This window comes from Pristiophorus japonicus, chromosome 9, assembly GCF_044704955.1.
Source record: "Pristiophorus japonicus isolate sPriJap1 chromosome 9, sPriJap1.hap1, whole genome shotgun sequence".
NCBI classification, from domain to species: Eukaryota; Metazoa; Chordata; class Chondrichthyes; family Pristiophoridae; genus Pristiophorus; species Pristiophorus japonicus.
In genome coordinates, this window is record NC_091985.1 from 124,646,517 (window position 1) to 124,663,961 (window position 17,445).

Below are 17,445 nucleotides of genomic sequence, written 5' to 3' on the forward strand. Positions count from 1 at the left end.
TGAGATACATTTCATCTGGGCCTGGAGACTTATCCACTTTCAAAGTGCTAAACCCTTTAATGCCTCTTCTCACTGTTTATTTCATCTAATATTTCACACCTCCTCCTCAATAGTAGTGTCTGCATCGCCCCTCTCTTTTGTGAAAACAGACGCGAAGTATTCATTAAGAACCATACTCATCTTCCGCCTCCACACACAGATTACCCTTATGGTCTCTAATAGGCCCTACCCTTATGGTCTCTAATAGGCCCTACTCTTTCTTTCGTTATCCTCTTGCTCTTAATATATTTATAAAAACATCTTTGGGTTTTCCTTGATTTTATTTGTCAAGAATTTTTCATGCTCTCTTTGCTTTCCTAATATCCTTTTTAATTTCACCCCTGGACTTTCTATTCTCCTCTAGTATTTAGCCCTCGGTATCTGTCATAAGCCTCCCTTCTTTTCTTTATCCTACCCTGTATGTCCCTCGACATCGAGGGGGCTCTAGATTTGTTAGTCCCATCTTTTTTTCTTTAAGAGCACATATTTGGCCTGAGCCCTTTGGATCTCTTCCTTGAATGCTTCCCACTGCTCTGACACTGATTTACCTTCAAGTAGTTGTTTCCAGTCCACTATGGCCAAATCACCTCTCAGCTTAGCAAAGTTGGCCTTCCCCCAATTTAGAACTTTTATTCCTGGTCTATCCTTGTCCTTTTCCATAACTACCTTAAATCTAACTGAATTATGGTCACTAGCACCTAAATGCTCTCCCACTGATACCCCTTCCACCTTCCCAGCTTCCTTCCCTAAAACAAAATCCAGAACCACCCCCTCCCGTGTTGGGCTTGCTACATACTGTTAAAAGAAGTTCTCTTGAATGCATTTTAGGATTCCGCTCCCTCTATACCCTTCACACTAATTTTGTCCGAGTTAATATTAGGGTAGTTGAAAGATTCAAACCCAGCCTCTAAAGTTGAATAACAGTGGGCATAACCCCCTACAGTACAGAGTCTTCCAAGTGATAAAATTATCCATTGTAGGCAGTCATAAATAAAAATAGTTCCTGTATGAACTAATGACATAACGTCATCACCTGTAAGATACGTATCCACTTCGAAGTCAGCAACAATACTGTACTGTGTTTTGTTGAGTTTTGTTTTCAGATTCAGATTACTGTAATTATTGTTCATAGCAATTTGGTTTGCCTTATGTGGTAACATTTTAATTTTAGAAAATGAATTAAGACGACCAAAAAGAAAAGCTGCTCAGAAAGGTATGGAATTATTTTGTTTTTTTATTACTCTGATCAGATTGATTTTGTGTTCATTCTTCAAACAACAACATCAAAAGTGATTAGCTGGTCACTTATCTTAGTTGCTGTTTGTGGGATCTTGCTTTGTGCAAATTGACTACACTTCAAAAGTACTTAATTGGCTGTGAAGTACTTTGGGATGTCCTGAGGATATGAATAGCGCTATATAAATGCAACTTCTTTTGTTGTCTATGTACTGTCTCTTTATGTAGTTTTTGAACTAGTATTTATGCCTCTTTAGACTTCCCTTGCATGAAAAGATCATCTGTTTAATAATTTATCAAAGTTTGTAAAGGGCATATCATGCCTGATAGTGAAATTAAATGTAAGAGAAACTTTTTTCACGACTTCCTTTCTCCCACTAAGTACGCTTGAGGGAAGCTGCAACATCATATCCTATATATATATATATATATTTTTTTAAATGTATTAAGTTATAGAATGTTTATTTAGGAGGTAGGAGACAGAGTAGGGATGAAGGGAATGATTGGAGAAATGTGACAAGTGATGTTCCCCAGGCATTGCACTGGTGTCTCAGCTTTTCACCATATATATCAATGACCTAGATAAAGGAATAGAGAGTTGTATATCCAAGTTTGCAGATGACACTAAATTAGGAGGCACAGGAAGTTACAGAGCGACATAGACAGATTAAGTGAGTGGGCAAATATGTGCTAGATGGAGTTCAATGTGGGCAATTGTGAAGTCATCCATTTTGGATCCAAAATGGACAAATCTGAGTATTTTCTTAATGGTGATAGACTAGAAGCTGTGGAGGAGCAAAAAGGGATTTGGGTGTCCAGGAACAAATCACTAAAGGCTACTGCACAGATACAAAAAGCTCTCTCTCTCGTCCCCAGTCTCTCTCTCTCTCTCGCCCCCAGTCTCTCTCTCTCTCTCTCGCCCCCATTATCTCTCTCTCTCTCTCTCTCTCTTCCCCCCCAGTCTCTCTCTCACTTCCCCCCCCAGTCTCTCTCTCTCTCTTCCCACCCCAGTCTCTCTCTCTCTTCCCCCCTCAGTCTCTCTCTCTCTCTTTCCCCCCCCCAGTCTCTCTCTCTCTTCCCCCTGCCCCGTCTCTCTCTCTCTTCCCCCCCAGTCTCTCTCTCCCCCCCCCAGTCTCTCTCTCTCTCTTCCCCCCCCCCAGTCTCTCTCTCTCTCTCTCTCTTCCCCCCCAGTCTCTCTCTCTTTCCCCCCCCCCCCAGTCTCTCTCTCTCTCTTTCCCTCCCCCCAGTCTCTCTCTCTCTTCCCCCCCCCGGTCTCTCTCTTCCCCCCCCCCCCCCCCCGCAATCTCTCTCTCTCTTCCCCCTCCAGTCTCTCTCTCTCTCTCTTCCCCCCCCCCCCCAGTCTCTCTCTCTCTTCCCCCCCCAGTCGCTCTCTCTCTCTCTTCCGCCGCTCAGTCTCTCTCTCTCTTCCCCCCCCAGTCTCTCTCTCTCTCTCTTCCCTCCCCCCAATCTCTCTCTCTCTCTCGCCCCCAGTCTCTCTCTCTCTCCCCTCCCCCCAGTCTCCCTCTTTCCCTCCTCCCCCCCCCCAGTCTCCCTCTCTTCCTACCCCCCAGTCTCTCTCTCTCTCCCTCGCCCCCAGTCTTTCTCTCTCTCCCTCTCCCCAGTCTCTCTCTCTCCCTCCCCCCAGTCTCTCTCTCTCCCTCCCCCCAGTCACTCTCTCTCTCCCCCCCCACCCCCAGTCTGTCTCTCTCTCCCCCGCCAGTCTGTCTCTCTCTCCCCCGCCAGTCTCGCCCTCTCCCCTGCCAGTCTCGCGCGCTCTCCCCTGCCAGTCACGCGCGCTCTCCCCCGCCAGTCTTGCGCGCTCCCACCAGCCAGGCTCGCGCTCTCTCCACCGCCCCCAGGCTCGCGCTCTCTTCCCCCCGTCCCCGGGCTCGCGCTCTCTTCCCCCCGCCCCCGGGCTTGCGCTCTCTTCCCCCCGCCCCCGGGCTCGCGCTCTCTTTCCCCCCGCCCCCGGGCTCGCGCTCTCTTCACCCCGCCCCCGGGCTCGTGCTCTCTTCCCCCTGCCCCGGGCTCGCGCTCTCTTCCCCCCGCCCCCGGGCTCGCGCCCTCGTCCCCCCAGCCTCTCGCCCTCGTCCCCCCCAGCCTCTCGCTCTCTTCCCCCCAGTCTCTCGCTCTCTCTCTTCCCCCCAGTCTCTCGCTCTCTCTCTTCCCCCCAGCCTCTCGCCCTCTTCCCCCCAGCCTCTCGCTCTCTCTCTTCCCCCCAGTCTCTCGCTCTCTCTCTTCCCCCCAGTCTCTCGCTCTCTCTCTTCCCCCAGTCTCTCGCTCTCTCTCTTCCCCCCAGTCTCTCGCTCTCTTTCCCCCCCCCCACCCCCCAACCCCTCTCTCTTCCCCCCCAGTCTCTCTCTGTTTCTGCCCTCAGTCTCTCCCTCTCGGCCCCCCACTGCTTCTGTGCTCACTGCCGCTCTCGTCCTCACGCCGTCCCCAGCCCTGCCGCCCTTGGCCGCAGCCCCACCGCCTTTGGCATCACGCTCTCGATCCCAGTCCGGGGTGGGGGGCGGGGGTGGGGTGGGAGGGGATGGGACGGGAGAGAGTCTGGGTGGAGGGAAAGGGCCAGGACCAGAGAGTAGGAGTCTCGGGTCCTGCTTCTCGGCATCACGTGGAGGGAATGATTCAGGGCTGGTAGGGAGGGCGTGGGAAGAGGGGGGAGGGCATGACAGACGCATGTCTGTCAAAAAATGTGCAGTCTGGGCAGGGGGGGTGATGGGGTGGCGGGATATACTCATATCTGTCAAAAAAAGTGCAGTACAAATAGTTATACTGTATTAACAGATGTGGATCAATTATGTGTAAATGGAGTTGAGGTACAGATCATCAACAACAACTTACATTTATGTAGCACCTTTAACGTAGTAAATCGCCCCAACGCAGTTCACAGGAGCGTTATAGTCAGTCATCGTCAACATCATCACTGAGGCGTACGAAAGCATGGGCCTCACACTAAACATTCATAAGATAAAGGTCCTCCACCAACCTGACCCCACCTCACAGCACTGCCCCCCAGCCATCAAAATCCACGGCGCAGCCCTGGACAACATGGACCTCTTTCCATACCTCGGGAGCATATTATCAGCAAGGGCAAACATCGACGACAAGGTTCAACACCGCCTCCAATGCGCCAGCGCAGCCTGAGGAAAAGAGTGTTCGAAGATCAGGCCCTCAAATCTGCCACCAAACAAGGTCTACAGGGCTGTAGTGATACCCATCCTCCTGCATGGCTCTGACATGTGGACCATATACAGGAGACATCTCAAATCGCTGGGGAAATACCACCAATGATGTCTCCGCAAGATCCTACAAATCCCCTGGGAGGATAAGACGCAGTAATGTTAGCGTCCTCGATCAGGCCAACATCCCCAGCATCGAAGCACTGACCACACTCGACCAGCTCTGTTGGGCGGGCCACATTGTTCGCATAATATGGTAGAATTCTTTATTAAGATGGAGAGTGACACAGTTAATTCGGAAACTAGGGTCCTGAACTTAAGGAAAGGTAACTTCGACGGTATGAGGCGTGAATTGGCTAGAATAGACTGGCAAAGGATACTTAAAGGATTAACGGTGGATAAGCAATGGCAAACATTTAAAGATCACATGGATGAACTTCAGCAATTGTACATCCCTTTCTGGAGTAAAAATAAAACGGGGAAGGTGGCTCAACCACGGCTAACGAGGTAAATTAAGAATAGTGTTAAAGCTAAGGAAGAGGCATATAATTTGGCTAGAAAAAGCAACAAACCTGAGGACTGGGAGAAATTTAGAATTTAACAGAGGAAGACTAAGGGTTTAATTAAGAGGGGGAAAATAGAGTACGAAAGGAAGTTTGCAGGGAACATAAAAACTGACTGCAAAAGCTTCTGTAAATATATCAAGAGAAAAAGATTAGTGAAGACAAACGTAGGTCCCTTGCTGTCGGAATTCAGGTGAATTTATAATGGGGAACAAAGAAATGACAGACCAATTGAACAAATACTTCGGTTCTGTCTTCACGAAGGAAGACACAAATAACCTTCCGAATGTACTAGGGGACAGTAGGTCTAGTGAGAAGGAGGAACTTAAGGATATGCTTATCAGGCGGGAAATTGTGTTCGGGAAATTGATGGGATTGAAGGCCGATAAATCCCCGGGGCCTGATAGTCTGCATCCCAGAGTACTTAAGGAAGTGGCCCTAGAAATAGTGGATGCATTCATAATCATTTTCCAACAGTCTTTTGACTCTGGATCAGTTCCTATGGACTGGAGAGTAGCTAATGTAACACCACTTTTTAAAAAAGGAGGGAGAGAGAAAACGGGTAATTATAGACTGGTTAGCCTGACATCAGTCATGGGGAAAATGTTGGAATCAATCACTAAGGATAAAATAGCAGCACATTTGAAAAGCAGTGACAGAATTGGACCAAGTCAGCATGGATTTATGAAAGGGAATTCATGCTTGATGAATCTTCTGGAATTTTTTGAGGATGTAACTAGCAGAGTGGACAAGGGCGAACCAGTGGATGTGGTGTATTTGGACTTTCAAAGGGCTTTTGACAAGGTCCCGCACAAGAGATTGGTGTGCAAAATCAAAGCGCATGGTATTGGGGGTAATGTACTGACGTGGATAGAGAACTGGTTGGCAGACAGGAAGCAGAGAGTTGGGATAAACGGGTCCTTTTCAGAATGGCAGGCAGTGACTAGTGGAGTGCAGCAAAGCTCAGTGCTGGGACCTCAGCTCTTTACAATATACATTAACGATTTAGATGAAGGAATTGAGTGTAATATCTCCAAGTTTGCGAATGACACTAAACTAGGTGGCGGTGTGAGCTGTGAGGAGGACGCTAAGAGGCTGCAGGGTGACTTGGACAGGATAGGTGAGTGGGCAAATGCATGGCAGATGCAGTATAATGGGGATAAATGTGAGGTTATCCATTTTGGGGGCAAAAACACGAAGGCAGAATATTATCTGGATGGCAGTAGATTAGGAAAAGGGGGGAGGTACAACGAGACCTGGGTGTCATGGTTCATCAGTCACTGAAAGTGGGCATGCAGGTACAGCAGGCGGTGAAGAAGGCAAATGGTATGTTGGCCTTCATAGCTAGGGGATTTGAGTATAGGAGCAGGGAGGTCTTACTGCAGTTGTACAGAACCTTAGTGAGGCCTCACCTGGAATATTGTGTTCAGCTTTGGTCTCCTAATCTGAGGAAGGACGTTCTTGCTATTGAGAGAGTGCAGCAAAGGTTCACCAGAATGTTCCAGGGATGGCTGGGCTGTCATATGAGGAGAGACTGGATCAACTGGGCCTTTATTCACTGGCGTTTAGAAGGATGAGAGGGGATCTCATAGAAATGTATAAGATTCTGACGGGACTGGACAGGTTAGATGTGGGAAGATTGTTCCCGATGTTGGGAAAGTCCAGAACCAGGGGACATAGTCTTAGGATAAGGGGTAGGCCATTTAGGACTGAAATGAGGAGAAACTTCTTCACTCAGAGAGTTGTTAACCGATGGAATTCCCTGCCACAGAGAGTTGTTGATGCCAGTTCATTGGATATATTCAAGAGGGAGCTAGATATGGCCCTTACGGCTAAGGGGATCAAGGGGTATGGAGAGAAAGCAGGAAAGGGGTACTGAGGGAACGGTCAGCCATGATCTTATTGAATGGCGGTGCAGGCTCGAAGGGCCGAATGGCCTACTTCTGCACCTATTTTCTATGTTTCTATACCTGACACAAGACTCCCAAAGCAAGCGCTCTACTCTGAACTCCTACACGGCAAACGAGTCCAAGGTGGGCAGAGGAAACATTTCAAGGATACCCTCAAAGCCTCCTTGATAAAATGCAACATCCCCACCGACACCTGGGAGTCCCTGGCCTAAGTGGAGGAAGTGCATCCGGGAGGATGCTGAGCACCTCGAGACTCATCGTCGAGAGCATGCAGAAAATAAGCGCTGACAGCGGAAGGAGCGTGTGGCAAACCAGGCTCCCCACCCACACTTTCCTTCAACGACTGTCTGTCCCACCTGTGACAGAGACTGTAATTCCCGTATTAGACTGTTCAGTCACCTAAGATCTCACTTTTAGAGTGGAAGCAAGTCTTCCTCGATTTTGAGGGACTGCCTATGATGATGATGATGATTAAAAAACAAAATTTGACAGCGATAGGTTTTAAGGAGTGTTTTCAAGGAGGAAAGAGAAGTAGAAAGGCAGAGAGGTTTAGGGAAGGAAGTCCAGAGCTTAGAACCTAGGCAGCTGAAGGCACGGCCGCCAGTTATGGAGCAATTAAAAGCCGGGATGTTTAAAATGCCAAAATTGGCAGAGATCTCTGGGAATTAAAGGGCTGGAGGAATTTACAAAATTAGGGAGGGGACAAGGCCATGGAGCGACTTGAAAACAATGATGATTTTAAAATTGAGGTGTTGGTTAACTCAGTGACAGTGCAGGTCACCGAGCACAGGGGAGATGGGTGACCGGGACTTGGTGTGAGTTAGGACACTGGCGGCAGAGTTTTGGATGACCTCAAGTTTATGAAGAGTTGAGCTAGGGAGGCTGGCCAGGAATGCATGGGAATAGTCAAGTCTATAGGTAACAAAGGCATGGATGAGGTTTTCTGCAACCGATAAGTTGAGGCAAGGGCAGAGATGGGCTATGTTACAGAGGTGGAAATGGACGATCTTAGTGATAGAGCAAATATGAGGTAGAAAATTAACTCATGATCAAATATAACACCAAGCTTGCGAACAGACTGGGTCTGCTTCAGATAATTGCCAGAGAGAGAGATGGAATCGATGGCAGTGGAATGAAGTTTATGGCATGGACCGAAGACAATGGCTTCAGTCTTCCCGATATTTAGTAGAGGAAATTTCTGCTCATGCCGTGCTGGATGTCGGACAAGCAATCTGACAGTATAGAGACAATAGAGGGTTTAAGAAAGGTGGAGGAGAGGTAGAGCTGGATGTTGGACAAGCAGTCTGATAGTATAGAGACAATGCAGAATTCGAGAGAGGAGGAAGAGGGGTAGAGCTGCGTATCATCAGCGTTTATGTGACAATTCACGCTGTGTTGCATGTAGATGACAAATAGGAGGGGGCCTAGGATAGAACCTTGGGGGACACCAGAAGTAATGATACGGGAGCAGAAAGAGAAGCTATTGCAGGTGATTCTATGGATGCGGCTGGAAAGATCGGAATGGAACTAGTCGAGTGGAGTCCCATCCATCTGGATGATGGTGGAGAGGCATTGTAGCAGAATTTTGTAGTCAATCGTGTTAAAGGCTGCTGACAGATTGAGAAGAACGAGGAGGGATAGTTTACCTTTGTCACAGTCAATTAGGTTGTCATTTTTGACCTTGGTAAGAGCCATGATCTAATTGAATGATGGAACAGACCAGAGGGTTGAATGGCCTACTCCTGGTCCTATGTTCCACTAATAAATGTAAGAATACACATTTATCAAAAAAAATCAGGGAAATAAGTAAACAGTGAACGAAATTGAACTGACACAAGAAATATAGAAAGTGACCAGAGGATAATTGTGGACAAATTTTTAATTTCAATGTCCAGACAAACTGATTAAAAAGCCAATAGCTAAGATGTGTAGTCAGAATAATATAGTACAAATATACAGAAGTTATGCTAAGGTTTTACAGTGTTCTGGTCAGATCACATTTGGAATACTGTGTTCAGTTTTTGTTATAGAAAATAGATATAAATACTTGCATCAGAAAGGATACTGAAAATAAGAGTAAGTTTGATCCTGAATGGCAACCTTCTCTATTGTATAGTCTAGTTAAGGTAAACACAGATTCGTACTTTGAAGTATTGTGAGAGTAGGACTCAGAAACAAACTGAAATAAGTGTAAAGTAAACTTAGAACAGATATCAAGAAAATGTCTTTGAATGTTGAGAAGTAATCTACCAAACAAGGTAACAGGCAAAAATAATGGTTTTATTTAATATACAATTAGATGGTATGATGGGAGAGGTAATGTACTAGAAGGAAGAGCTTCAATGGGCCAAATGCCCTTTCCTCATTCTTGATTTTTCTTAAATGTGTCCATACTGTGCTTCAATTTTTAATCATTGTCTCAAACATGCTGTTTATTTATAAATATATCTGCTCATTAATGTGTGCCTATCCTCTCTGTAGGTATGCACTATTTATCTACATGTAATGGGCATACACAAATACATGCACACAACTCATTTAGGATCAGTAGCCAGCAGCATGTCAGAATTAAACCTGAAAGTTATTTACCCTAAATTAATATCTCGACATACAACAATGTAAATGCATATTGGGAGACTTAAAATAGGCATTCATCTGAAATGGACAATTTGACCCCAGTAAGCACTTCAGGAAGATTTGAGGCAATAAGTTGAGTTGTCCAAGAAGAATTGCAACACTACTGCAAACAAAAGCAAACTTAAAATCTAGTTTGATTAAAATTGCGAAATATTTTCCGCTAATGGGAGCTGTTCATTCCTCGGAAGTGATCATAAAGTGGTTCTGCAGTTGTAGCTACACTTACCTGAGGTATGGTGAATATTCTACTATAAAACTATATTGCTTGCAAATAAATACTGGTTTTCAAATGTTTTCCTTTTCTCAGGTAAAAGTGGTCTGGATGATGAGAGTAATGATGATGGCGAACCCAATCAATATAACCTGAATGATAGCTTTATTAATGATGAAGATGAGGATTTGGATCCTACTGATGAAGATTCTGATTGGGAGCCAAGTTCAGATAGCAATGAAGATATTGATACACTAACAAAAGAAGCCAGTAGATTTGTAAAGAATAAAAAATGAGATTTGTCTTTGCATTTTTTAACTTTGAACGCAAATTGATTTTGTTTTCCTTCTGTTTGCACTGTTAGCATTTATTAGCTTGAGTTTCTTTTACAGTTTAATGTAGAATACACGTTTTGCTCCACAGCACATGTGTTTTTGAATGCATTCACTGTCTGGATGCCTACCACTCTTCTGTCAGCAGATGTACCCGCAGCATGTCTTCAAAAATCCAAACATCTGCAAAGCAATATATTTTAAAAATTGAAGAAAAAATGCCATTGAGCATGGCTAACATCAACTGATCAGAAATTTTAATTCAATGTCACAAAGATACCCACAAATCATTGTGGTGTAGGAGGAATACTGGGAATTTATATGACAGAACTGCCTCAAATAGAAACGGTTCTCCAATACGCTGAAGAGTCCGATACAAATTCTGGCAGTCATTCTTTACCGATGGCTGGTGTAGGTCTGTGCCAGCCAACAAGCAGGAACTGCATTGCTGATCTGTGTGGGCTCTCTGCCCAGCTGCACTTAGGGAAATAAAGGTGTTTGGCACTACCAACAACAGCATTCATTTCTGTCACCAGCAGCCCTGCTTTACTCTCGTTACAGTGCTGTTACTGAAGTCAGGGCTGTTGCTGGTGAGAGTGCTGTAGATTAATGGGGCCATAAAATTGATAGTAAAGGTAAATGGAATTTGATCTCAAAGTTGCTATTAACACTGATAGTGCATTAAATTTTTTTTGTAAATTGAAAAATGTTCCCCAATTTAACTTTATTTACATGGACCATGAATATCTAAGTAAATATCACATATGTATTCTCTTTCCCCCCCCCCCCCCCAGAAAATCTGCCCTTCCATGTGATGAAAGCACCCTCTATCAGCCACATGGAAAAACTCAGTGGCTATGACAACAGTAGTAATAGACGATGTGATTGGACAGCAAATTTCAAATGGCAGATCAAAATAGAAACTTGCACTGCTGGGACAAGCCCATGAACTACTGCTTAATGGCACTCCATTATTCAGACATCTGGTGCAATATGCAGCATCATTGCACCATAACTGTTGATTTCAAATGGGCTTCTCTGTAATATGCACTGCGTGTAGATATACCAAAAAAGAACGTGTTTTTGTTTTAACCTTACATTTTGGCCTTATCATGTAGATTGGATATATATTTGAAATGATTCTTTACTTTTGTAATGCAGAATTTTGTTTATATAAATTGGCTTGGAAAATAATTGGTGTACAGATCTGGCAATATACACTTTTGTCTTGTGATTTCAGTTGTTTTGTTGGCTTAATATTGTATATTAAATTTGATATGTGGGGCCTAGTGTTTCATTGGATACCCATTACAGGTATTGATTATGCCTGTAGTTCGCTAATTTTTAGTGATAAAAACTATGTGACACAATAGCCATGCGAACCATCATAACTGTAACCACAGTTACAAATCATTCAAAATGCATTCGGAATTTATTTCATGCACCATTTTTCTTAATAACTGAAATTCCTAATGTCCAAAATAAGAGTTAAAAAACATTAAACATTGCTTATTTGATGACAACATGATTAAATTTATCTACTGTTGTATCTTTTAATGCCTTCATTAAAGATTTAAGTTGAAAGCCTCAGACCCTCCCAAAAGTCTGTTTGGATCTTTTTGCCCAGAGCTAATGTAATCTGAGCATGTGCAGTTTGCCTAATTTCCCAAGTTGCATCAGTCAATTATACTGACGGAATATTTTTCTTTAGCTTAACATTTTCTGCTTAGTAGCTTTTCTTCAAATTTTGAGAAGCAAGAGAACAAATTCCAAACGGTTAATTGAAGTAAAATTTGCAAAGTTTGGTTTTTTTAAAAAAAAAAGAGGCTCTGCATTTCCACAAGAGAATGACTCCTGATTTTGCACCTTTTGTTTTATTTTCTATAAACGTTGAAACATAATAAACTAAGGGTGAACATGAGACTGGAATTAGAGGAGGTAAGAGAGAGAATGTTTTCTTTAATGTTACTTCGGTTTTCATAATAAATGACAAAAATGCTAATCATGCAAACCTGTGAGATAGATTCTAATTTCTATCACATGAAACAGAGGACCACCAGAGATAGAAGGGCATACAGGCAATTTATTTCCTTAATCTAATTTGATTTAAAAGAAAAAGTTGCATTTAAAACCAACAAGAACAGATAGGAATAGTTATGGGAGTGCCAGGTTGGTAAGAAGGGGAACAGGTCAAGTGAGGGTAAATGGATCGGGGATACAATGTGAGCCAGAAGGTGAGGGAAGATTAAGGGAGGGGAAGGAAGCAGTTAAGGGCCACATTTTCCCCACAATTCCTTCCACGAAGAGAAACAAAAGGATAGGAACAGGAGTAGACAGTTCAACCCATCGAGCCTGTTTCACCATTCAGTTAGATCATGGTTGATCTATACCTCAACTCCATTTATCTGCCGTTACTCCACAGTCCTTTTTTGTTGACCCAACACCCACAGCCTTTTGGGGAGGGAGTTCCAGATTTCCACTACCCTTTGTGTGAAGAAGTGCTTCCTGCTTTCAATTCTAAATGGCTTATCAAGTTTGCATTTCAAATCTGTTGATGTCAAGCTGAATTCTAGTATGAGAATTATCACTAGTATGCTTTTATTGACACCAACACCTTGGTTACCCGTGCTTGCAAGCTTCACACCACTACACCTACGCCGCGAATATGCAGTCTCCAGAGAATACAACCACTACACCAGCAAAGAAATGCCAATGCAGCCCGACTTGAACAATCTGCCACTAACCCGTCTCAAATCTAGAAGGCTATTTTGGATCGTCGTCGAAGCCCTTCAGTGATCTGCCCCCAGCCTTGATGACCAACGGCAAAAATGCGTGGAAGAACTCACATATGGAATGGATTCCTTTTCGAGGACCCCACAGTACAACGTGAAGGATCAAACCTTCCTTGCAACAGTGGACAACCATCGACCACCTCAGAACTGGTCATGGTAGATGCTGCCACCTTCTCCATAAATGGAAGATTAAAGCATCCCCATCATATGATTGTAGATCTCCTAATCAGACCCAGGAGCACATCATTGAGCATTGCCCTTAGAGGAAATTTGCAGGCAGCCTACAAAATATCCATGCTGTTACATCGGAAGTTTTGGCCTGGATAACCAACTTAGATACTGACATTTGATTTGCTGTGCTACTACCATAGGAAAGAAAAATTCTAAATGGCCTAGCTCTAATTTTAAGATTATGTCATCTTATTCTGGTTTCTGCTACCAGAGGAAATAGTTTCTCTGCATCTATTGGATTGTTTATCATTTTAGAGAATTTGTTTAGATCACCCTTCGACCTTCTCAACTCGAGAGTACAAACCAAGTTTATGCAACCTGTTCTCATAATTTAAGTCTGGTGAATCAGCACTGTACACCCTGCAAGAGCAATATATCTTTCCTGAGGTACAGTACCCAAAATTGGACATAGTACTCCAGATGGAGTCTGACCAAAGCTCTATAACTGAAGCATCACTTTTGTATTCCAACTCCCTTGAGATAAAGGCTAACATTCCATTACCCTTTTTGATTACTTTTTGTACTAGCTTTTAGTGATTTATGCACATGGACATCCAAATCCCTTTGCTCTTCGTCTCTCACCATTAAGAAAATATGAAATGTCTTTCAAAGATCCAAAGTGGATGGCTTCACACTTCTCCACTTTGGAATTTATTTGCTATAGTTTTACCAACTCACTTTGTATCCCTTTGTAACTTCCTGCTCCCACCTACACCACATACTGTGCCTCCTTACTTAGTCATCCGTGAACATAGATGTACAACTCCATTCATTCATCCACATTACTTTGATGAAACTTTGTTATATATGCAACACCTTGCAACCAGCATTCTCCCGCCACCAGAGGGCGCATATGTTGGAGTCCCAAGAGATCCCAGCATCCCTTGGGAGCACTGTATATAAGCAGGCCTCCCATGCTGTGGAGTCAGAATAAAGAGACTAAGGTCACACTTACTCAAGTTTCAGTACTCGGTCATGTTGCTTTATTTGAGACATAACACTTTATCCTTACTCTCCATCTCCTACCTCCCAACCAATTACCAGCCCATATCACAAGGTTACTTCCAATTCCGTGCACTTTTATTTTGCTAACAATCTCATGTGGAACCTTATCAAATGTCTTCTGGAAGTTCACTCCTCTATCCACAATGCTAGTGACCTCAAAAAATTCAACTAGGTTAGTCAGACATGACCTACCCTTCATAAATCCATGCTGAATCTCTGATCAGCTCACACTCGTGTTCGTCAAGAGGGGAGAGAGGAGGAAATCTTGGGCAGAGGAGGCCTAAACATTCCTTGTGGGATAAGGTGGGAGGAACACTCCTAGCCCAACAGTCGCTCTTACCCTCATGATATGGGACAGGTCCACAGTTACCCAATTTCTCTTTCCCTCCTTTCTTAAATAATGGAGAGTAGTAATAGTAATTGCAGTGTTCCAGAAATCTGAATCCCTTCCTTCTGCACCATCCTTCCATCCACGCGTTGACAATCTTAATCTTTCTCTCCCTATCTGGTCCCCTGCGTGGCAATGGGAGTAAACCAGAGATTACTGTCCTGGAGGTTCTGCTGCTGAATCTAGAACTTAATTCCTTGAAATCCCTAATCTATGTCACTGGTTCCCACATGAACCACAACATCTGGCTGCTGACCCTTCATTCCAGAACCTGTTGTATTTGCTCTGTGATGTTTCAAACCCCAGCAGCTGGGAAGCAATGTATCATTCGGGACTTTGGATCATGTCTACAAAGTTAAAAAGGGAGAAATGCAGCACAGAAGAGAGACCAAAAAACAGCTTCACAAAGACATCAGAGACAGGTAAGTGAGTGACTTTATTCTTTGACATACTGAGTACAACACCATGGGAGATTGACTAGTTACTAATTAAACACCGATGAATACACAGGAGCAGTTTACCTTAATGAAAATTGATTTTAAAGCAAAATTATGTTTAGCGCATGATCTAACCATTCTATCACTATTATTTTTCTACTCAGTGGAAAGATTGAAGCTTATTATAGTATGCTTAGTGCACCTTCAAACAGCTTTAATGCAGTACAAATCTTGACAAGTCCTGTCAAATGTAACATTTTACAATTAGTTTTTGTGTGTATAAAACCTGGAAAATTATTACTTTCCAAGATTATTCTCAATTGGATTTGATCCCTGAGCAGTACTGAAACTTGGTACACATTGGTCGGCTTTCTTTAACATTCATTTTTCAGCACATCATCACTCATTTAGTGCCCATATAAGTGCTGAGATTCAGGCTCTCGCCCATTTTTGATGAAAAATGAAAACTAGCGCCCGATTATATCCCATTTATCGCCGGCACAAATTTCGCCATAAAGGAATGAGCTGCATCGCCCGGCCTATTTGAAAAAAATATATGATGTCATCCTCGTGCAAGGCCGAGAATACTGGTTATAATGGAAACTAGTGCCCGATTATTGCCGAACACTACTTTCAGCAAATCGCCCAAATGATCGCTGGCCCAAAAAGACACTGAAGAAAGGCTGCAATCACCTGACCTTAACTCGGCACTATGGACACCATTTTGTAACTCGGAGGATCTTTAATAAAAGGCTGCTTGAAGTGCTTGTCAGGAGAAGCAAATTGTGAGTGATTTTAAGGGCATTTTTGACTCTTGCCAACCATCTAATCACATTTGTATTTGTTGAGGACAAATTGAGGGCATTTATAGTGATGAGGCCTGTAATTTCTTAACCAGTATTGAAGACTAATCACATGCTGCAGAATAGAGATGAGAGGTTTATTATACCTGGACTTGTCCGATAACACGTGCGTTAGAAGGCTGCGATTCCGAAAGGAGGTCATCACTGACATATACTAGCTAAGGAAGGGAGATCTGCAGTCTACCAGCACCATCAGGACTGGACTGCCCGTTGAGGTTAAGGTTACTGCGGCACTTTCCTTCTACGCACTGGGCTCCTTTCAGGCCTCAGCTGGCGACATTTGCGGTATCTCTCAGCACGCCACACGTGGCTGCATTCCACAGGTGACTGAAGCCCTTTACGCATGCAGTATGGCCTTTATAAACTTCCCTATGACCAGGGAGGCACAGACTGAGAGAGCTTTGGGTTTCTCGAGAATAGCAAACTTCCCCAAGGTGCAGGGAGCAATAGACTATACGCACATCGACCTCCAAGCACCTTTACAGGATGCAGTGGTGTTTCAGAACCGAAAGGGATTCCACTCCCTGAATGTACAGCTCGTTGTCGACCACAAGCAAATAATCATGGCAGTAAATGCAAATTTTCCAGGTAGCGTCCATGATGTGCACATCTTGCGTGAGAGTACTGTCTCTGACCTGTTTAAGAGTCAGCCACAAGATCACGGTTGGATGCTGGGTGATAAAGGATATGGCCTTGCCAGCTGGCTCATGAGCCCCCTGCGTAAGCCCTAGCAGAAACCGAGAAGTGCTACAATGAAAGCCATATAGCTACACGCAATATTGTCGAAAAGACAATTGGAGTTCTAAAGCAGCGCTTCAGATGCCTGGACCACTCAGGAGGCAACCTACAGTACAACCCTGAGCAGGTCGCTGAGTTCATGGTGGTGTGCTGTATGTTGCATAACCTAGCTATCAGGAGAGCACAACAATCCCCAGATGGGACTGCCTGTCCACCTCAGGAAAGCGGGGAGGCGAAAGAGGAGGACAAGGAGGAGAACGAGCACCTCAGGGAGGACAATCAGCCTGGCGATGAACCCATGCCCCCACGGCCCCTCCCCACACACACACCACTGGAAAAGCCCCGTGGTAGTTACGCAGCTGCAAAACTCTTGCGTTAGCAGCTCATAAATGAACACTTTGCATAAAGTTACGTTGGTGACAGTTATAGTCATGTTGTGTTTCATCCTGGCCTGGGCATGGTCATTGTTTCCAACAATTGTATTGATGTTTTACCTTACCTGTTAGAAGACACTTCACAACAATTGTAAACTTAAATAAAAATGTTTAATAATTTAGCACGTAATTCTAATTTGTTTTTAACAAACATATATAACACCTCCCCCAACCCCCAACAGTGAACAACATTTTAACATAACAATATAACAGCACCCTCCCACCATCCCCAACAGTCAACATTCAACAATTTAAAAAAAATAATAATATACAGCCCCTCCCTACCTGCGGCCACGCTTCCCTTCTGTACCTTGACCCCCACCCCTGCCTTTGTCATAACCCCCTGTTTCCCACATACTCCCGGGGTGTATGTGGGAAACAGGGGGTTATGACAAAGGCGGGGGTGGGGGTCAATGGGACCAAGACGTCTTGCAGCAGAGCACCTCA

The 17,445-nt window shown here is 44.2% G+C and overlaps 1 protein-coding gene across 2 annotated transcripts in view; it reads left to right on the forward strand.

The window, feature by feature from the left end:
* aplf (aprataxin and PNKP like factor) overlaps positions 1–12,096 on the forward strand; it is a 114,109-nt gene extending 102,013 nt beyond the window's left edge. The window contains exons 10-11 of one of the 2 annotated variants that reach the window (XM_070889806.1): positions 1,211–1,252; positions 9,875–12,096. In XM_070889806.1, the coding sequence (XP_070745907.1) occupies positions 1,211–1,252; positions 9,875–10,074 (242 nt within the window). In that variant the 3' untranslated portion in view covers positions 10,075–12,096. The remainder of the gene's footprint in view (positions 1–1,210; positions 1,253–9,874) is intronic. The other variant, XM_070889807.1, reaches the window with a different exon arrangement.
* Positions 12,097–17,445: the final 5,349 nt, after the last annotated feature.